Genomic DNA, 23498 nt, shown 5'->3' with positions numbered 1-23498 from the left:
AATGGGACGAAAGTTATCCGTTCGTACTGATGAATTCTATTCTAGGCAATTCGTTGCCTCTTCAGGAGTGCCTCAAGGAAGTCATTTGGGACCGATCATTTTCGTGATCTATTTTAATGATGTACTCTCGCTCCTCGGTGGCACAAAGCTCGCATATGCCGATGACCTGAAACTTTTTCACACCATAAACGGCCAAGACGACATCAACTTCCTTCAACAGCAATTCACCGCTTTTGCTCACTGGTGCGATATCAATTGCTTGCCCTTGAACCGCAGTAAATGCTCGGTAATATCGTTTACCCGTAAGCGACATCCTCTTCATGCAGAGTACATCCTCGGAGACCAATCCATCATCCGCGTGGACCATATTAACGATCTGGGCGTTATTCTTGACCGACGGCTGGAGTTCAAGACTCATACGAACTATGTTGTTGACAAAGCTTCTCGAAGCCTTGGATTCTTGTTTCGTATGGCCAAAGATTTCAAAGACGTGTATTGCCTGAAAAGTCTTTATTGTTGCATAGTTCGTTCTATTCTCGAGTACGCTTCGGCTGTTTGGTGCCCTTTCTACCAGAATGGAGCTGAAAGAATCGAGGATATTCAGCGGCGTTTCTTGCGGTACGCTCTACGACACCTAAACTGGCAAGATCCGTTTCGTTTACCAAGCTATGAAAACCGCTGCCGTCTCATAGGCTTAGATACGCTTCAAGCACGCCGAAATGCTACACGTGCTCTAGTTGTAGCGGACCTTCTAACATCTAGAATCGACTGCCCCGAACTGTTGGAGGTCATGCCTCTCAGCGTACGACCACGAGGATTACGAAACCAGAACCTGCAGCTCTACGTACCTATTCGCCTGAACAATTACGGTGCTAACAGCGCTTTCATCGGCATTCTAAAAACTTTTAATCGGTTTTCCGAACATTTCGACTTCGACGTCTCAAGGAACGTATTCCGAAGAAAAATTTTAAGTGTCTCTAGTATTGTGTAGTTTTATGTTGATATTAATTTTAACTTGTTAGTTATAGTGTAGTCATTAGGATCAACATGTGATCCGTTGATGTTTAAACAATAAACAGTAAACAATAAGTATTTGTAGATTAGGTGTGTTCAATATACTAACATTTCAAATTACATTAACAAATTTTGTTCCTGGCTTCCTTTAACTGAATTTCTAATTACAAATTAATTCTATTCGCTTGTTTTTATCAATTTTCATTACAATCCGGCCGGCGTTGAACTGCCACGTTCAACTGTGTTTCTTCCGATAAACCTTCGTCAGTTGTCACCTTTCCTTCGTCTTCGTCTGGGTCGATCGGTAGAATGGAGATTTCGGTGACCCCACGTGTGTACTGCCCTTGAGCTGTGCGAACCAGCACCGCTCGTACTTGACCATCGTTACCAGGAAATATTTTTTCGACACGCCCGAGAGGCCACTGCAGAACGGGAGTGTTGTCTTGTTGAAGAAGCACTAATTGACCAACTTGGAGATAAGAACTTGGATGCTTCCACTTGCTGCGCTGGTGTAGCTGACTCGTGTAGTCTCTGGCCCACCTGCGCCAGAAATCTTGAACAGTTCGTTTCATGTCCTCTCAGAGTCCGCCGAAGTGTGGTGACCGGGCAGGGATGAAACGAAAGGTGGTTCCACTATCCAAGCTGTATTTGTCCCAATCCGGAGTTTTAAACTGCTGCAGGAACTGTCGACAAACGCGCTCAACTCACGATCCGCCCCGACGAAAGCGGTCACATTATCGCAGTGTATTTCGAACACTCGGCCGCGGGTTGCCACAAAGCGTTTGATGGCGTTGATGCACGCGACCGACGTCAAATCCGCAACAACTTCGAGGTGCACAGCCTTCACCACAAAACAAACGAAGAGCGCGACGTACATTTTGACCGACGAGCCTCTCCCACTTAACGGACGCACGTTGAACGGCCCACAGTAGTCTAGTCCAGTGTATGCGAAGACTTTAGCAGGTGTAACGCGAACTGCGGGTAGAGGTGCCATCATCTGGGTACTACGCGTTGGATTGCAGCGGAAGCAAGTTATGCACTGACGAACGATGCTTCGGACTAGAACTCGACCCTGGAGCGGCCAAAAGCGCAGACGCAGCGTAGCAAGAACCGGACCAGGCCCACCGTGGAATGTTTGAAGGTGAATCGATCTTGCAATCAACCAGGAATGTCGATGTTTGGCTGGTAGTGGTATTGGACATCTGGTGTCGAAGGGAGCATTTCGATTTGTAAGACAGACTGTTCAATCTGAGTAGGCCGAATTCGTCCATGAACAAGTTCAGATTCTTTAGCGGGGACCTCGAACTGACCGTCTTAGTTGAGGAAGATGTACGTTTGAGATCGTAAATCTGCATTTCCAGGTGGAAGGTACTTCTTTGTACTAGACGAATGAGAACCTTCAAAGCGTGATCGATTTCTGAAGGTGTGAGACTGGATTTGTGCGGCTTAGATATTTCTAGACGACAATTATTGTGAAAACGATAGAAGAATGCCACAATCTTTAAAAGCTTTGCAAGTTCTGACGTTCGATCTATGAGTGATGTCTCAAGATAGTGATTGTGAAGAGATACCACAACTTGTGCTTCGCAATCTTGCTCGGGAAAATTCTACATACAAACCTTCGAATCGGGCCATTGCTCTACAGGGGAGGTTAGAAATCCCGGACCATGAAACCATAGTTCGTCTCCGACAATCTCGCTCGCAAGAACGCCTCGGGAAACCTTGTCGGCAGGATTCAACTCCGTTGGTATATGCCTCCATTGACAATCTTTCGTGAGGCGCTGAATTTCGGCTATGCGATTTGACACAAATACCTTCCATTTATGTGACGGGGACTTAATCCAATAAAGCACAATGGTCGAATCCGACCAGAATATTGCTGGCTGCGTGTAAACGGTAGTTTTACGAAGGTTTTCTACTAACTGACTTCCCAACAGTGCAGCACAGAGCTCATAGCGAGGGATGGAATGACCCTTCAGGGAGGCGACGCGAGATTTCGACGTAAGTAGGCGAGACTGAAGCGTTCCAGACAAGTCCGGCGAAACGACGTAGATGCTGCATCCGTAACCGCCCTTTGAAGCATCACAGAAGCAGTGGAGGGTGTATTGATGGTGAGTATTTCTTATCACCCTGCGTGGAATTTCGATATCCAGGAGCCGCTGGAGAGCGCTACGGTATTGCTTCCACCAACTACTGAGATCTTCTGCGAGTTCTATGTCCCAGGGTAGATACTCCGCCCAGAGCTTTTGCACAAACATTTTAGCTTGCATTACTACAGGACTTAACAAGCCCAGAGGGTCGAATAACTGCACTATTTACGACACTACGATGCGCTTGGTGATACCGCTTGATTCCGGAAGGAAAGGCACCTTGAATCGTAAGCTGTCGCTATGTGGAAACCAAAGGAGATCTAGGGTTTTTATTGCGGCTGTTCTGTCTAGCTCCAAGACGTTTTTCAATTCCCACAATTCGGATGGTGTTTTGGACAGTATTGACTGGTCATTTGTGGCGAATTTCCGCAAAACGAAGACGGCTTTTGAGAGCATTTCGATGAGTTCGTGACAGCTATCTTCGAGAGTTTTCGGATCGTTGTGACTTGTGAGAATATCGCCCTTGTAGGTTCCGTTTCGTAAGATCTGAGCAGCCAATGGGTAGTATTCTCCTTCATCGGCAACAAGCTGTTCGAGAATTCGAATAACGTGGAATGGCGAACTGGCGAGACCGTATGTAACGGTGTTGAGTGTGTACGTGCTGATTGGTTCTGACGGCCTGGTTTTCCAAAGAATTTGCTGGAACTTTCGATCTTCTGGGTGGACTCAAAATTTGGCGAAACATCTTTTCAATATCGGCAGTCACGACGTAAAGAGGCATTCGAAAGTTAAAAACGGTGGCGTTCAAAGCTGGTTGCACGGAATGACCAGTGTAGAGAACATCATTGAGGCACAAATGAGTTGAACCACGACAAGAACCGTCGAACACGACTCTGATTTTCGTAGTGGTGCTTTCAGGGCGATGAATGGCATGGTGGGGTAGAAAGAATTGTGGGCTACACGACGCGCGAAGATTCACCTCCATATGTCCAAGCTTCTCGTAATCTGCCAAGAAATTGACGTAGGCTTGACGAAGGTTTTATCTGCGGCAAAGTTTCGTTCCATTGACTTGAAACGACGGAGTGCGAGGGCGTTCGAATCTCCTAACAACGAAACCATCTCTGTGCGCATAGGTAAACGAACGACATATCTTCCGGAATCATCTCTCTGCACAGTTTGCTTGAAGTGCTCTTCGCACATTTCAACTAAAATTTCAGCTTGAATAAAAAAAAAAACAGAAAAAAACTTCAGCGTAAAATTATTCAATGTTCAATAAGGATTGTTGTATGATCTGGCAGGAGAATTTTACACAATTTGTTCTAATAAGAGTGCAGAAACAACTTCATGAACAAACACACACATAGGATCTCAGTGAGATTTTTTGTTTCTTTAAATATATCCTTCAATAACTTAACACTAAAGCGTACATCTTCTAAGGTTATGATGGCTAGCGTCTTACAAATGCTACAACCATCGGCTCAAAGAAAGTGTACTTTGTATACCGTGATCGAGATTCGATCTCATGACCTCTGACTTAGAAGACTTGAACGCAATCTACTAGGCCACGGTCAGCGTCATTTTATGGTTCTAAGTAATGTGTATAGGATGATTTTTCCTACGAATATGAAACTGGCTTTAATTTCAAATAAGTTCTTCAAGTTTCTTGAAATCATACGACCATCAATCATTCAAATCATGTTGGAAATTTGTGCAAGGTTGTCTTTTTTACCTCTTTAACTCTCTTTACCTTTTTAACCTCCTAAAATGCTGAAATCTGCCCCCCCCCCCCCCCCGATTTTAACAAAAATTAAGAGATATTATGTCATCTTCAAGGTCAATTAAATATTCACATCTTGAGCAGCATCAGATTCATTTTTTTGTTTTCTTCAATACACCCTAAAACGCTCACACTTCTAATGCCAATTTACATATTTAGCTCCCTATATAATTCCAAACAATCATCGTCATCATCATCATTCCCGCCAAGATTGCCACCATAAAAGTGTTTTAATAATGAATACCACCCCGTCTGCCAGTCGGAAAAATTTCCATCCTCCCACCCACCATTCTCATTTTCATTCTCGTTTCATTACGTCATCTTCCTTGGCGGGAAAAAGACTTTCACTTATCAGTTGAAGGTTTTTTTTTCCTTCATTCCGTGACATTGCACTGGCAGGAAAACTTCTCAAAACTGAAAAAAAAAAACGAGAGGAAGCATAATTTCTTCAAGGACACCATCCGGCAACCGGTAGAATTATTCCGAGCAAAAGTTTGCCATACTTCCTCAATCCACCCACACCCAAAAAGGCTTCTCATTATTTTCTCTTGTTTCGCGTTTTTCTATGTCTGGTTTAAAATTCCCCCCCTCGCAACCCGAATGATTTCCTCTTTCTTTTCAAGAAGGAAGTAAAATGAATGAAATTTTCTCCGGGGAAAACAGCTCATTTACTGCCCCAGGAAATGGGCCACCCTCATTTCGAGGTTTTTTTTTTTTAAATAAAACCAACCGCGAAATTGTGTTTGTGTAAATGGTAAACTTGATTCGTTTAAGAGTGTGAGTTTTTCAAACATTCCTTCATTAGGACTTCAGAGTCAAGCCGGGAAAATCGCAAAAGCGGGAGATTTAATTTTATGTAAATGTTTTCGTACGTTCATTACCCGAGCACATCCGCGGGAACGGGGAAAGAACAATAGATTGTAAATTATTCTTCAGTCAATGAGAGCAGATTCGAGAAGAACGTTGTCCAAGGTTAGGGAAAATGTTTTTGGAAACTAGGTCAATCCATTACAATTCAGAAGCCACAGAAATTGAAATGAAAAGAAATTTATGACATTATTTTACTTTTGAATGTCTCAATTATGAAAGTTTTAATCCCAAATATATTTTTTTCTTTTTTTTTTCAACATTTAAGTTTCATCATTCAAACTCGTGGTGACTAAATAATTTATTTATTTTATTGGATTTTGAACTCGGACTTTTTTATTGCAAACTTGAAGTTTCAAATTCAAAGTTAAATAGATAAAATTTTTCACTCAGATCAAATCTCAGAACTTTAAATTCTGATTAAATGTCTAGAAACTTTATGTTATTCATCGAAAAATTCTTCAAAGACTGTTTACTAACTAGCAATTTCAATGAAAGCAAACAGAGATTGACAGGTCCCTCTCAAAACCTTACAAATTGATTGAGATTAGTTTTCAACTGAAAAATAAAATCCACATAAAGAAAGTACAATTTTTCGGAAGCCATAATCATTTCTGAAAAATTCAATCCAATTCATCCAGTTGTCGAAAAAAGAAAGAAAAAAAAGACATTCGAAAGGCAGCTCACAGTTGGTAATCAATTCAATTACTCCCAAATTCGACAGCGATCAATAGCTAGAATTTTGCTCCAGGATGGGGTTATCAAACAGCAAAATCCTCGAAGCCCCGGGAAATAATTCTCGTAAATACGTAGGTACGGGTGGAGTCAAAAGGAAGATTTCCTTAGGAGGCGTGAGTGGGGGCTTGAAAATTCGACAGACACTGACAGCCCAGCTTCCAAGCCCCTTGGATCAGTTGAGCTAATCGAAATGAAAAGAAAACAAATTGAAAAAGACCTTCAAAGAGTGTAAGGAGGTACATTTTTGCGTTGTGAACAACACTGCTGCTGGTGGTTCCTTTTAGAAGTAAAGTACGATTCTTGGAATGTGAAGTTAGAAGAAAAAAAATGCAAATCCACTGGGGAGTCATCTTTCAGGAAAACGACACTGACAGGTGAAGGGGGCCAGTGTTGGAAAACTTGCCGTTTTCCCTTTCAATCTGGAAGACAGTTCCTAGCTTTGAGGTCCAAAAACATGGTTTAACAAAATAAATGAAGCAATAGGATAAAGCATAGTTCTTTTAGAAATGGGGCACTTTCTTTTGCTGATTGCTCATTTACAAGTAAATAAGGCATTAAGGGTGATACGGTCGAAATTTGGTCAATATCAACTTGACGAATTTCTTTCAATTTTGCATTTAAAAAACCTGAACACCCCTCATTTTGAAGGTGTGTGTGTGTGTGTAGAATGTTGCTCCTATTTTGATTTTGGAATTCTCTCTTCAGTTGTCAAAATGCCGTCCAAGGAAGAAGAGCAGTGTATCAAAATTTTGCTTGCGCATCGCGAAAATCCGAGCTACTCGCACGCAAAGCTGGCAAAATCGCTAAAAGTTGCCAAATCAACCGTTACTGTGCGGGCGCGATCTGTTACTGGACACACACAGTTCCAACCGCAGTTCAATGTGGTTGAATCGAGAGCACAAGTTGACTAACACATACCTATGTGGTTGTATGCATAGCCACATTCATTCGTGGCCAGCTTTCGGCCAAACAAGTCGGGTGTGTCCTAGCCTCGTGCAATGGGTGATTTCCTACGTGGAAGATAGAATTGCACAGTTACAAATGTAATTAAACTGTTTGGGGAACGTTTGTCGACAGCCAGGAAGTCTGGATTGGGGGGAAATCGAAAACCGGAAGGCGCTGAGACGACAAAAAGAGTTGCCGGTAGTTTCAAGCGAAACCCACACCTCTTTCTCCGAGATGCTGCAAATAAGCTGGGTGTATCGTCTTCAACCGTGCATCGAGCCAAAACACGAGCCGGACTATCGACTTACAAGAAGGTAGTGCCTCCAAATCGCGATGATAAACAAAATACGACGGCCAAAGCGCGATCCCGGAGGCTGTACACGACAATTGCACGAATTGCGATTTTCAGTTATTAACAGCATTTTTAAGTTCAGTGGAAGCCGCCATCTTGGATTTCAAAATGACGTCAGAAAGAAAAAAAATCGACTTCTACTCGTTTAGCCCTTTCATGCGACTTTTTGTCATTTATAGCATTTAAAAATGAGCGGATGCCACCATCTTGGATTTCAAAGTCGACTTCTACTCGTTTAGCCCTTTCACCCAATACCAATATTGGGGGGGTTTCATGAGATTTTAAGTCATTTACAACATTTTCAAGTTCAGCGGAACCGCCATCTTGGATTTTAAGATGGCGTCAGACAACGAAATTCGACTTCAACTCATGGTTTATTCCTTGGGTCATTCACAACCAATCCCTTTTCATTCAAAAAGTCTATCCTCATTCACTGTACTTATGATTAACAACTTAGAAATGAGGAACTCATACTAAGCGTGTAGTTGGTTGGCTTGCGAGAGAAACGTCAAACTTTAGCTTTTTATATGGCTCTCATAAAACCATTCTGATCATAAAAATAGCTATTAAGCATTGAATTCACTAACGCCCGTGTTGGTTGCAAAATAAAAAGGCACAAACTGACGCTATGTTGATGGATTCACAATGCAAGCATTTGAAAATATTTTTTCAGGCCTATTTTCCAACAATTCCATCATGTTTGACCATCAGATTTGACGAGGCGCGTTTATTTTGAGATACTATTTCATACACAGTTTACCTAAAATCTTGACTGGCAGTAGAAAAGATGCTCATAATACGGTTAAAACATTGGTGTTTTGCCTATTAATTTTAGCAGATCATATCTCAATAATTGCAATTATCATTCATCAAACATTATGGTTGATTGAAAAAATAAAAAAAAAAACTTCGAGAACTCCCAGAATCGAAAAAAACTAAAATTGCTAACATGTTTAATTATAGCTTTTCAAAAGCTCTGGTAACCAACATTGATGACCAACAATGATGGGTCTTAATGACGTTTCTAGGATAGGGAATGCCAAGCAGCGAAGGAGCTATTCATGTACAAAGACAGGCTCACGGAGGAGCACATTTTTTTATTAGTTGTTAACCCATGTGGAAAATCTATTTTACGGATTCCATTCCAAGGCGCGGCGAGCCACTGCGTCCCCCCAGTTTACTACTCTGGGTCCATGGGTGCAATTGGACGACTCATGATACAATGCTAAGGAACACTGTACCCCCTACGCCATAAAGTCCACCTGGGGCCACTGACCTTTATTCCCACCACGAACTGTTTGACACACTTTGCTTCAATAGTCGGAGGTCAATTCGCGCTAGTGCGCTCCAAGGCAATACTCGTTTCCGAATCCTCTGTCAACAATACCTAATTCTAACACTACTCGATGCGCAACCCCTCCTCTGACGAGTTAGAAACCGACATCTCATCGTGTGAATGAGGTCCCCATGTAGCGCAACTACAAGCTTTGTGGATCTAGTCCTGGAAGCCCAGAAACCAAAGCGGGTTGTCGACGACACTTTCTCTGTTCGAACACGCCTCCTAAGCTACGTGTAGGACTCAGACTCCACCGAACTCACAAGTAGTGTTGACTTGAGTCACCACTCAGCGCAACTACTCAATCGTCAAGTCGGGTGCTTGACTCACCCGAAGTGCAGATCGAGCTGTAGACCGCCCTCATCAGGTCGCACTCGCGGTTCAGGCGCATAAATTCCCGAAAAGCGTGTCGAACCCTGACAACTCCGGCAAACTGTGCCTCTCATACACTGGCGTTTATAACAGGTCCCTAAGTGATCGGCCCACTATTGGCCACCACTTTGTGCATCTACTCGTTTTGCGAGTCGGGTTTATACCCACCGAAGCGCTCTCCCTCCGGTCACATCCGCATTTCAGGGCAATGACCCCCGAACGCGTTTCGGACCCTCACGCTCACATCCAAGTACTGGTACCCAAGTAACCGGGTGCACCACTTCTTCCGCGCGGGTTTGGCAGACCCGTCGACAGCCTCTAGTGGGTTTAGCGGTAGTTCTCTTGGCCGTACATCTGCAATACGCCGGACTTGCAGACACGTTTCCACTCGGCACCACGGGGTGGTGGAACTACGTCGCAAAGCACCTAGAGCGATGAAGGTGTACCTGAGGTACCCTTTCATACTCAGGTACAGCCTTCGATGCAGGTCGGATAGGAATTCTGACCAGAGGCCCCAGGGGTACTTAGTATCATGAGTCGACCAATTGGAGCCAGAAAAGCATACTGAGGGGGACGCGGTGGCTCGTTGTGCCTTGGAATGCAATCCCTAAAAAGGCATTACCACCTGTATACCTAATAATAAAAAAAAATACTTCAGGGAATAGATTCACTACGATGCCAACGGTTTACTTTGGATGCAATATGCCTTCTCGTCCAACGAACGGACTGGGTACATCGGGTTTGCCAGGTAGTACCTTCAGAAGTACTGGAACCAGCATTCAGTCAGGATTTTCCCAATCTTGGTAACCAAACTCGAGCCATTCACGTGTGATCGATGGAAGTAGCGGTTTCACAGGAACGGAGGGAAAAATTTACAGAAATCCTTCGTGGCCCAAACCTTCGTTCAAAGGACTTCTGATGAACAGCATCCAATGAAGCCCATAAAGTAGCTCGAGCTGTACTTTTTTAACAACAGCGTATTCCCTTATGAGAAATTGTTTGTTGCATTGTCCTGCTTAGAGGAAGAAACGTAAATTTGGGCTCGTGGGTTTGAACATTTATTTCAAAATTACGAGTACTTCATGTACCATTTTCTGGAAAAATATTGGGACGCCAAGCTTCGGAGGTAACTACGCGAGGTACTTATGTATGTACTAAGAAGTGATTATCTCACATGAACGAATATTTTCGAATATTGTGGTAAATGCCAGTTATCTGACGCCTCCACCAACAGAACTAGAATTGATTCAATTGATCTTTCCCGCCCCTCTAAGAAATTTCCAGCATTTTGTTGGCTCATGCTTGGAAATGCTTAAATCGACATATCAAGTGTTATAGTCGGAGGACCGGTTCATAAATTCCACGGCCCGCTATAGTAATGGATCAGGTAATCATTCATCATGGAGGGAACCAAGCGGGGGTCCACGGTCCAGGGCAATGGGAATGGCCTGGACCGAGTAAAATCAGTCACAACCACAACCACAACACCACCATAACCGAAGAAACAACACAGGAACCGGCAGTCTTGACGGTATTCGTGTGTCGGGAAGAGTTGCTGAAGGAAGATCCGGTATATGAGCATCTGAAAATCTGCGAATCCATCAATCACCGTACATTGAAGTGAAGGTGGGCAAAATTGAAGTGGAGGCTTTAGTCGACAGCGAATGCGAACTGTCATGCATCTCAAGGGCATTTTATGAACTACTTGGAATGCAAGACGTACCTCTGGTTGAGCTGCCTTTACAGGCTATTACTTTGAGGGGTTCATTCGGAAAATTGCAAAAAAGTAACCTCACAAGTATAACTTAATTTATGGGTTGACGATCATTGGATGGATGCTTCGTTTATAATTGTGGGAGAGCTTGTTGATGAGATGATATTAGGGAAAGATTTCCTGGATAATCATTCTGTGTGGATGCTTCACGATGAGAAACGTTTGCGAATATGCAAGGACAATAAGGAATTTTGTGGGCTTTTTAGCCATGGGTCTGAAGTATCAGGCTGCGTCGATAGCATTTAACTGTGTGAGAGGGTGATCAACTTATGAAAGGGCTAGAAGAAGCAGAAGAAGAGGAAACAAGCTCCCCGCGGTCACCTGTTCTTCAGAAGAACGAAGAAGAAATGTGGAAGGATCTCCTACAAGAGTTCTCGGATGTTTTTCCAGAGGAAAAACCCGGTTTAACAAATGAATATCAACACTAAATTTTTGTGTCCGACGAAACATCTTTCAATTTGAAGCATTATTCAGTTCCTTTGGCAAGAATGGAAGCGGTCGAAAAAAAAATTGGTAGAAATGAAGAGCTGAGGCGAACTCTGAGCTTTAAAGCATACTGGTGGCATATTTTTGAACAAAAAGATTGAAAGTATTTTGATTTTTCATGCATTTGGTAGTGAACCCATACAAATTTTAAGTCGATTGCACCAGCTCGTGCTTCAATCAATAGAGCTGAACCTTTTAGAAGATATTGGTTCACCTAACGGTATTCTCCGCATCGAAAATATGGATTTTCATTGTTATCGACCAGTCCAATGACCACTGTGGGGTCTCATTGTTGCACATTAAAGGGTGATACGGTCAAAATTTGGTCAATATCAACTTGACGAATTTCTTTCAATTTTGCATTTAAAAAACCTGAACACCCCTCATTTTGAAGGTGTGTGTGTGTGTGTAGAATGTTGCTCCTATTTTGATTTTGGAATTCATTCTTCAGTTGTCAAAATGCCGTCCAAGGAAGAAGAGCAACGTATCAAAATTTTGCTCTCACATCGCGAAAATCCGAGCTACTCGCACGAAAGCTGGCAAAATCGCTAAAAGTAGCCAAATCAACCGTTACAAATGTAATTAAAGTGTTTGGGAAACGTTTGTCGACAGCCATGAAGTCTGGATCGGGGAGAAATCGAAAACCAAAAGCCACTGAGACGACAAAGAGAGTTGCCGGTAGTTTCAAGCGAAACCCTAACCTCTTTCTCCGAGATGCCGCAACAAAAAAAACGAGCCGGACTATCGACTTACAAGAAGGTAGTGATAAATCGCGATGATAAACAAAATACGACGGCCAAAGCGCGATCCCGGAGGCTGTACACGACGATGCTGATGAAGTTTGACTTCGTGGTAATGGACGACGAAACCTACGTCAAAGCCGACTACAAGCAGCTTCCGGGATAGAAGTTTTTTACGGCAAAAGGAAGGGGAAAGGTAGCAGATATTTTCAAGCACATGAAACTGTCAAAGTTCGCGAATAAATATCTGGTTTGGCAAGCCATCTGTACCTGTGGCTTGAAAAGCAGCATTTTCATAGCTTCCTGGACTGTCATTCAAGAAATTAACGTGAAAGAGTTTTTGAATAAACGTCTGCTGCCTTTCCTGAAGAAACACGGTTGTTCCGTACTGTTTTGGCCGGATTTAGCATCTTGCCATTACGGTTAAAAGGCCATGGACTGGTACGCCGCCAACAACGTGCAGGTGGTTCCCAAGGACAAGAGCCCTCCCAACACGCCAGAGCTCCGCCCAATTGAGAAATACTGAGTTATTGTCAAGCGGAACCTAAAGAAGACCAAAAATCTGCTAAGGACGAGCAGCAGATCAAGGCAAACTGGCTTTCTGCGGCGAAGAAGGTGGACAAAGTGGCTGTACAAAATCTGATGGCAGGGGTTAAGCGTAAGGCCCGGCAAATCGGATTTGGAAAAGCGGAAGCCTAACTGAATATTTTTCCTGAATTTTTGACTTATTAAACTTTAAAAAGAAATTAAATTTGATTTTTGAAATAAACGATTTCACCGATTTACACGCGTTTTCCCTTGACAAAATTTTGACCGTATCAACCTTTATCCATCATTCGCCAGCCAACAATATCGATTCATAACGAAATTGAGTTTGTGATTAGGCGCTAAGTAGGCGTTTGTCTTCAGAAAGTAGCACTTTTGTACATACATCGAATCAATGAAAACTATTTTTTAATGATAAATTCGTATTTATTCAACTGAAAACTAATAAAATGTTTTGGCAGTTGGGTACCGTCAATCAACCGACTACAAAATACTTAAACACTACCTTAAAAAATGGAAATCTGCCAACCCGGCACTCAAACGTCTTCGAGAGCTATTCCCGCTATTTGGCAATACATTTTTTCGCAAACAAAATTGAACGACACATCTCAACACGACACGGGGTGATCCATTTCTGGGGGAGGAAGGCACACAACTATAGATAGAAGCGAGTTTGTATCAGAAAGAGAAGCAGTACACCGAGGCATCGAGAGAATGAGAAAGCAAACAACGCAATCGGTAAGCAGCAACATCAACAACAACATCAACAACAACATCATTGGAGAAAACATCTAACGATAATCCATTATCCCAAGTCGAACATCGTACGTACAGCAACCGAACCACCCTCTCTCGGTTTCCACCCCTCGCGGAGAGGGCGATTTGGGAAAAAAAAGTGGAAAAAAGAAGCGAAAAAATTGCGAAAATGGAAAATTCACAAGAATGAAACGCGCTGAGGAAAAGTTGTCTCACCCCCTCGGTTTTTCCCATTTTTTTTTTTTGCAAATCTCGAGTCGCTTAAATTTATGCTTTCTCTCTGTGCTGGTTCGATTTCGGGGTTTTCCACGAGTGTGTGCCCAAAAACACATAAAATCTACAACACAGCCCCAGGATTATGTGGTACATGTCGTATTTACATATATGCTGCTGCCAGGAATCGAAACGGGAAGAAAGGAAGGAAGACTTCTGACAGGATCATGTGTCGTTTTTGGCATTTTCTTGGTATGGGTAAATGGTTTCACCCCTTTTTGCTGCCATTTCCGTTCCGTTCCTCGCAGTTTTGAGCATAGAAGCTTTCAGTTATTCTTCTTGCCAACTCGTCGTATACGTGCCGGATTTCTTGGAAAATCTGGATGGAAAATTTCGGAGTTGTGTTGGTGGAAAATGGATTCGGACACATCAAGGCAATTTTCTTGAGACACTTGAACAAATAACGTTTATGACAGTTCTTTTTTATTTCTGTTTAAATTTACGCAAATATCCTTCTGGGAACTTTCAACTTAATCAAATTAACTGTTTTTTTCTAAAAAATAAAGTAAAAATTTCACACTACGAATTGATTTATTCCTTTCAATTTTCATTTTTATCTTAAAACATATTCTAAAACTAGGTTTCTCTTTGACATTGATCAGCCTTCTTTCAATAAAATGTAAGAATATGCGCTTACGAAAAAAATGTCATTTCCCTACACGACATCGAGGAAAAAATCCCCCGCTCGTAAGCCATCATAATTCAAAATCAATAAATTTATCGCAAACTCCCCCCAACCTTAAAAAAAAAGCTATATGCCGAGGAAGGTTCTTCGAAAACCACACACCGGAACACGACATCTTATCCTTTTTCCGTGCAACGAAAGCAACGGCATCAGCAGAAGAGTGTTTCCTTTCTTCGGTTGTCGTGACAGCTTTCTAATGCCAAACCATCTACTTTCTTCCTCTTCGGGGAATTCACATTGTTGTTGCCGGGTTGGCTTGGTAGCGCGTCGTATGCGAAAAGTTCTGCACCTTCTTTCTCTAAAGCTAAGGATTTGTTGATGGTATGTCTCGTTCTTGCCTTGAAAAAAAGATTGAAATACTTGAGATATTTAAAAAAAATATTACAGTGTTTGGTTCGATTACTAAAATTTTTCAATTGAATTTTTTTTTCATCGTTTCTATTAATCTATTTATTTTGCTTGCACAAGCTCATTTCAGCCCAACGTTAACGTCGAAATTTTCGAAAAAGCAAGCTGAACTCTCTTATGATTTTATGTATCAAGCTTTGCCTTATCTTCGAGCTTAAACCACGGCCATAGAAATTCCTTCCGTTGTTGATATTCGATAAAAATCCCGTAGAAATAGATAGTCTTGATAATGTTCAGCTGTTAGATTTCAAAACAGTTGACATAAAAAAAATATGTCTAAATAGGCACTAGATATCGGGTCAAGATTTAAAAAAATGAAATAGACAGTTATTCTCAAATTTTGGAAATAATGTTTTTGTCTTAAAGAATAAAAAAAAAATAGATATGTTTTACGAAAAATTCAATCGAGTTTACGGTTAATCTGGTTAATCTGGAAAAAGTTAAAATCAATGAACAATATTAGAATATAATGTACATTTCTTGATTTTCTTGAACAAAAAGTGGTCGATTTTTTTTAATAGGATTCGATAAGATGTTCCAGAATTTCAAACCCGATTTTCTCGTTTCGGCCGTTTCGCACCGCTGGGCATTCAAAAAAAAATCAAAACATTAACCTAGTTGTTTTATTTTTGATAACGGCGAATTTAGCGATATAAGTCTTAAAAAATCTATTTTTTTCAAAAGTTGATCCTTATCTCTCATTTTTTACCCACTTATTTTCCTCTTTCCTCTAATAAACGGTTCAGATGATATTCGAATGGAAATTTTTAAAAAATTGCATGCACAACAATCTTCTTACTGTTGATGCAAAAATTAAGGCAGTAACGACACCTGTATTTCGCCTTTAAATATGCAATAAAAAAAAGGTTGCATATACTTTTCATGAATCGTCATTTCAACGTCAAAATTGACAAAATTGACAAAATTGACAAAATTGACAAAATTGACAAAATTGACAAAATTGACAAAATTGACGAAATTGACAAAATTGACCAAATTGACAAAATTGACAAAATTGACAAAATTGACAAAATTGACAAAATTGACAAAATTGACAGAATTGACAAAATTGACAAAATTGACAAAATTGACAAAATTGACAAAATTGACAAAATTGACAAAATTGACAAAATTGACAAAATTGACAAAATTGACAAAATTGACAAAATTGACAAAATTGACAAAATTGACAAAATTGACAAAATTGACAAAATTGACAAAATTGACAAAATTGACAAAATTGACAAAATTGACAAAATTGACAAAATTGACAAAATTGACAAAATTGACAAAATTGACAAAATTGACAAAATTGACAAAATTGACAAAATTGACAAAATTGACAAAATTGACAAAATTGACAAAATTGACAAAATTGACAAAATTGACAAAATTGACAAAATTGACAAAATTGACAAAATTGACAAAATTGACAAAATTGACAAAATTGACAAAATTGACAAAATTGACAAAATTGACAAAATTGACAAAATTGACAAAATTGACAAAATTGACAAAATTGACAAAATTGACAAAATTGACAAAATTGACAAAATTGACAAAATTGACAAAATTGACAAAATTGACAAAATTGACAAAATTGACAAAATTGACAAAATTGACAAAATTGACAAAATTGACAAAATTGACAAAATTGACAAAATTGACAAAATTGACAAAATTGACAAAATTGACAAAATTGACAAAATTGACAAAATTGACAAAATTGACAAAATTGACAAAATTGACAAAATTGACAAAATTGACAAAATTGACAAAATTGACAAAATTGACAAAATTGACAAAATTGACAAAATTGACAAAATTGACAAAATTGACAAAATTGACAAAATTGACAAAATTGACAAAATTGACAAAATTGACAAAATTGACAAAATTGACAAAATTGACAAAATTGACAAAATTGACAAAATTGACAAAATTGACAAAATTGACAAAATTGACAAAATTGACAAAATTGACAAAATTGACAAAATTGACAAAATTGACAAAATTGACAAAATTGACAAAATTGACAAAATTGACAAAATTGACGAAATTGACAAAATTGACAAAATTGACAAAATTGACAAAATTGACAAAATTGACAAAATTGACAAAATTGACAAAATTGACAAAATTGACAAAATTGGCAAAATTGCCAAAATTGCCAAAATTGCCAAAATTGACAAAATTGACAAAATTGACAAAATTGACAAAATTGACAAAATTGACAAAATTGACAAAATTGACAAAATTGACAAAATTGACAAAATTGACAAAATTGACAAAATTGACAAAATTGACAAAATTGACAAAATTGACAAAATTGACAAATTGACAAAATTGACAAAATTGACAAAATTGACAAAATTGACAAAATTGACAAAATTGACAAAATTGACAAAATTGACAAAATTGACAAAATTGACAAAATTGACAAAATTGACAAAATTGACAAAATTGACAAAATTGACAAAATTGACAAAATTGACAAAATTGACAAAATTGACAAAATTGACAAAATTGACAAAATTGACAAAATTGACAAAATTGACAAAATTGACAAAATTGACAAAATTGACAAAATTGACAAAATTGACAAAATTGACAAAATTGACAAAATTGACAAAATTGACAAAATTGACAAAATTGACAAAATTGACAAAATTGACAAAATTGACAAAATTGACAAAATTGACAAAATTGACAAAATTGACAAAATTGACAAAATTGACAAAATTGACAAAATTGACAAAATTGACAAAATTGACAAAATTGACAAAATTGACAAAATTGACAAAATTGACAAAATTGACAAAATTGACAAAATTGACAAAATTGACAAAATTGACAAAATTGACAAAATTGACAAAATTGACAAAATTGACAAAATTGACAAAATTGACAAAATTGACAAAATTGACAAAATTGACAAAATTGACAAAATTGACAAAATTGACAAAATTGACAAAATTGACAAAATTGACAAAATTGACAAAATTGACAAAATTGACAAAATTGACAAAATTGACAAAATTGACAAAATTGACAAAATTGACAAAATTGACAAAATTGACAAAATTGACAAAATTGACAAAATTGACAAAATTGACAAAATTGACAAAATTGACAAAATTGACAAAATTGACAAAATTGACAAAATTGACAAAATTGACAAAATTGACAAAATTGACAAAATTGACAAAATTGACAAAATTGACAAAATTGACAAAATTGACAAAATTGACAAAATTGACAAAATTGACAAAATTGACAAAATTGACAAAATTGACAAAATTGACAAAATTGACAAAATTGACAAAATTGACAAAATTGACAAAATTGACAAAATTGACAAAATTGACAAAATTGACAAAATTGACAAAATTGACAAAATTGACAAAATTGACAAAATTGACAAAATTGACAAAATTGACAAAATTGACAAAATTGACAAAATTGACAAAATTGACCAAATTGACAAAATTGACAAAATTGACAAAATTGACAAAATTGACAAAATTGACGAAATTGACAAAATTGACAAAATTGACAAAATTCACAAAATTGACCAAATTCACAAAATTCACAAAATTCACCATATTTAAAATTGACGAAATTGACAAATTCTACTAATTTGACAAAATAGAATTGACAAAATTTTCAAAATTTAAAATTGATGAAATTGACGAAATTGACGAAATTGACAAATTCGCCAAATTTGACAAAAAAGAATCGACAAAATTTACAAAAATGGCAAATTGACTTTGAATTTCAATACTTTTCATGGGCACTTAAAAGTTGTCAATATTTTTAATATCTATAGTTTATCCAATTTATTTTTGTACTTTTCAATATGGCTATTTCGTCACGTACTTAAAAAAAACCAACTTGTGATGGGCCAAGTAGTTTAAAGTTCATCGTTTTTTTATCTATTCGTTTATTCTACCCAAAGCGGTCTTGCTCCCAAGCAACCAAAAGTTCGAATGTCATTTAAGGAACGAACTAATAAGTTCATATATAGCTGTACAAAAGTTCTGTGGAACTTTTTTGCAGTTCAAAATGCTTTTTCGAGGTCCATGGAACTTCATTCTTTATCAAGTTCAGCCGATACTCAAAAAAAAGCTTTAAAGTACTGTTTTGGTTTCTGTTTCTACTTTTTGTGAACTTCAAAGTTTGTATGAAGAAAAACAATCTACTTGTTACGTACTTCTCATTTTTTTCAAAACCAAGTAGCTATCAAAGGGTTGCGAGTCTTTTTGTACAGCTCAATAGTTCGTAAAAAATCTCTGTTGTACTATTTTGTAAACTTGAAAGTTATTAATTAGTTCCAACGGGCATTCAAAAGCAACTTCGCATTATAGAAACTTTGAAGTAGATTTAAAGGCTTATATCTACTTTTTCCGAACTTCAACACGTGTTTGCATAAATAAACACATATCGTTACTTGAGAAACAACAATGTGAAGTACACATTTAGTTCCGGAAGAACTTTTTAACAACTTGAAAGTGGGAATTAAGTAGAAATTAAGAACCTGAAAGTCATTTTAAAGAAAATCACCACATCGAGTAAAATCGTTGCCTGCTCCAGATATTCATATAGGGCAACAAGTTTGGATCTCGACTTTCAAGCGGTGAGCTCGGGTTCGAGGCTTGGTAAGAACATGTTTTTAAATGTAATGTGAGTTAGTAAGAAATATGGTTGATTAATATGAATCAAATTAGTGGACTTGAGAAGGCAATTGAAGGGAGCGAAAGAGTAATTTTTTCGATTTTTTTGCTGCTTATAAAGTGGATTTTGAAGCTGTTTAGAAGTTGTTTGGCGATTTATGCGAACTTTTTGTCAACTTCAAAGTTCGTTAAACTACTTAAAAATTGAGCTGCAAAGAAGTTCTATTAGCATACTCTCTAATTAGAATTATAATTAGCCGATATGTAATAACTTGGAATAAGAATATATCTCAGCGGCGATCAAAATAAGATAACATTATTGTTTTTTACGTTGCATCATCATATTTTACTCTAGCATTTGTAGTTTTACCCAATTATTTTATCAATATATTCTTTACCTTCAGGTTGAATTTTTTGAAACTTTTTTTGAAAATCGTTTTAACGTCTTTAAGTCATTCGCGTCATTTATCAACGATGCAGTAGGCAGACAGTCATTGAAAAACATATCCGGTTCAACTGTGATCGATGTTTTCTTTTGGGCTCGAACTCACGAACCTCGGCTCAGGAAGCAACTGACTTGCCAACTGAGCTATATCACAATCCCAATGTTACCATATATTGTGACTCCAAAAGGAGTACTTTAGTGATATTATAATGTCATAGAAATGCGATCATAAAAAATATACCAGAATTAGGTCATTCAAAACTCTTCAATTAGTTGCAAATTATGATGTGTATATGAAAAGTATTTTAAAATTATTACTTTTATCCTATAAACAATTTTGAATCTTAATATCTTAATTTTTTTTGTTTTTTATTAATCATAGTTCAGAATTTATAAATCTATTTATTTGTTTATTTTTTTGTGTCATGGGTATCCAAATATTATTTACAAGCTTTAAGAAAGGCTACAATTCACTGTCTAGCATATTGTAATTGTAATTGTTATTGTGCTTTATTGATTTAACGTCAGTCTATCGATATAAAATCATAGTTAGGGTCAAAGAAATTAGAAAAAAACTGAACTCAAATCTGAATTATATTTCACTACTAAACTGAATTCTAACAACCTGTCCTTTTTCGACTTGGAGTTTGAATGTATTCTTCCCAGTAAGACTAATGAGATGTTCATTTTTAAACAGACTGTACCCTTTTGGCTTTCTGTCGTTCCTTGTAACATCGCAAAGCACGAAACAATGAAAAAATATCGATAGAGCATAATCATTGTCATCTTATGTAATTTTCCTAGCAAACGAAATAAAAACTTTCTTCTAAAATATTAATTGGCACTGTTGTTCTTTACATTTCAACACTCTCGTCACAATTTGAAAAAAAATAAGAGTGGAAAAAAGGGGTAATGTAAAGAACAACGGTGCCAATGAAAATTATAAAAGAAAATTTATACTTCGTTTGCTTGGAAAATAACATTAGGTGACAATGATTATGCACTATCGTTATTCTCTACGGTTCTGTCATTAGGTAAGTGAATAGAAAAACAGTTACTTGAATCACTTCTTACACCATCTCACTTCTGATTTCGTTTTTTTGGCAGAAATATTTCTTCCAAAGAAAGACAAAAAACTAAAGTCACTTTGTAAATAGACCGATCCATTTACAATTTTTGGCGCCAATTGAGCGCATGTTTTGTCGTAAAACAACACAAATGAAAGTGTCTCTAAGTGCATAGCATTGACACAAACAGCAGACAGGAAATAAAAAAACGAAGCAATTCCAGTTGAGAGCCCGTAAAATTGAACCCTTTTTCTTACGCTTTAATGTTTGTTGTTTTTTTTTCCTGTTCTATTTTCAATCGTCGTGGATTCACACCGGAGTGGCGGCAGTCGAAAATTATATTGGCCATGACAGATAGCAGGAAGATGCGAAATGTAGAGGTACAGAATGGAAAAAAATGGGATGCAAACTTAATGGAAAGGATTTAATTTATTAGATGGATATGCGCGAATGGGTCTTCGGCAGTTAAATTTATCCGGGGACCTTTTTGATGTCCCCGAGATAGAACAGCGAATTTACGAATACGTAAAATAATAGAACGTGAATGATAAGTGGTTTAACATATGTTTATCCGATGCTCTCGATCGATTGCGATACGCACCTCTGGTATTTGTTCTGTTTGAACAGTCGTTTCTTTTTTGGTGCTATCGGGGAAATATTTTTCCCAATCAGGATATGCGGAAAATTGTGCGTTGGATTGCGTGAATTTATGCGATTTTTCAACCTTTTGTAGCGTTCTGTTTGACAATGGGTCCGTTTGTTGTTTTGCGTGTGCCGTGCGGTTTGATTTATGTCGATTATTAAGTGGCAATAATTCAGCGATACAGTTTTTATCTATGGCACTGTCACTTTTGATACCGGTCCCGGTGAGTATTTCGAAATTCGACTGATATATCTTTAAACCAAATTAAAACCGATGTATTTGTTGACAAAGCTAGGTTTTGGTGGATGAATATTTGATTTGGCTTTGATTTTGGATGAAATCATGGTAACAATATGTGTTTACGCTTTTTAATGTTCAAGAGACAAAAATGACAAAAATGACAAAAATGACAAAAATGACAAAAATGACAAAAATGACAAAAATGACAAAAATGACAAAAATGACAAAAATGACAAAAATGACAAAAATGACAAAAATGACAAAAATGACAAAAATGACAAAAATGACAAAAATGACAAAAATGACAAAAATGACAAAAATGACAAAAATGACAAAAATGACAAAAATGACAAAAATGACAAAAATGACAAAAATGACAAAAATGACAAAAATGACAAAAATGACAAAAATGACAAAAATGACAAAAATGACAAAAATGACAAAAATGACAAAAATGACAAAAATGACAAAAATGACAAAAATGACAAAAATGACAAAAATGACAAAAATGACAAAAATGACAAAAATGACAAAAATGACAAAAATGACAAAAATGACAAAAATGACAAAAATGACAAAAATGACAAAAATGACAAAAATGACAAAAATGACAAAAATGACAAAAATGACAAAAATGACAAAAATGACAAAAATGACAAAAATGACAAAAATGACAAAAATGACAAAAATGACAAAAATGACAAAAATGACAAAAATGACAAAAATGACAAAAATGACAAAAATGACAAAAATGACAAAAATGACAAAAATGACAAAAATGACAAAAATGACAAAAATGACAAAAATGACAAAAATGACAAAAATGACAAAAATGACAAAAATGACAAAAATGACAAAAATGACAAAAATGACAAAAATGACAAAAATGACAAAAATGACAAAAATGACAAAAATGACAAAAATGACAAAAATGACAAAAATGACAAAAATGACAAAAATGACAAAAATGACAAAAATGACAAAAATGACAAAAATGACAAAAATGACAAAAATGACAAAAATGACAAAAATGACAAAAATGACAAAAATGACAAAAATGACAAAAATGACAAAAATGACAAAAATGACAAAAATGACAAAAATGACAAAAATGACAAAAATAACAAAAATGACAAAAATGACAAAAATGACAAAAATAACAAAAATGACAAAAATGACAAAAATGACAAAAATGACAAAAATGACAAAAATGACAAAAATGACAAAAATGACAAAAATGACAAAAATGACAAAAATGACAAAAATGACAA

At 37.2% G+C, this 23498-nt stretch overlaps 2 protein-coding genes across 2 annotated transcripts; both read right to left on the bottom strand.

Moving 5' to 3' along the window:
* Positions 1–2018: 2018 nt before the first annotated feature.
* On the bottom strand, positions 2019–3272 carry LOC129752139 (uncharacterized). Its single transcript, XM_055747932.1, has 2 exons — positions 2634–3272; positions 2019–2411 (listed from the first exon to the last, which is right to left on the bottom strand). The coding sequence occupies exons 1-2, from the start codon at positions 3270–3272 to the stop codon at positions 2019–2021; spliced, it is 1032 nt and encodes a 343-aa protein (XP_055603907.1).
* Positions 3273–3329: 57 nt separating this feature from the next.
* On the bottom strand, positions 3330–9510 carry LOC129752138 (uncharacterized). Its single transcript, XM_055747931.1, has 4 exons — positions 9450–9510; positions 4084–4309; positions 3763–4015; positions 3330–3692 (listed from the first exon to the last, which is right to left on the bottom strand). Exons 1-4 carry the CDS (start codon positions 9508–9510, stop codon positions 3330–3332), a joined length of 903 nt encoding a protein of 300 aa, XP_055603906.1.
* Positions 9511–23498: the final 13988 nt, after the last annotated feature.

Source organism: Uranotaenia lowii, chromosome 3 (assembly GCF_029784155.1).
Source record: "Uranotaenia lowii strain MFRU-FL chromosome 3, ASM2978415v1, whole genome shotgun sequence".
Classification (NCBI taxonomy): Eukaryota; Metazoa; Arthropoda; class Insecta; order Diptera; family Culicidae; genus Uranotaenia; species Uranotaenia lowii.
Note: the sequence above shows the minus strand (reverse complement) of the source record. Positions and strands in the feature narration are given on the sequence as shown.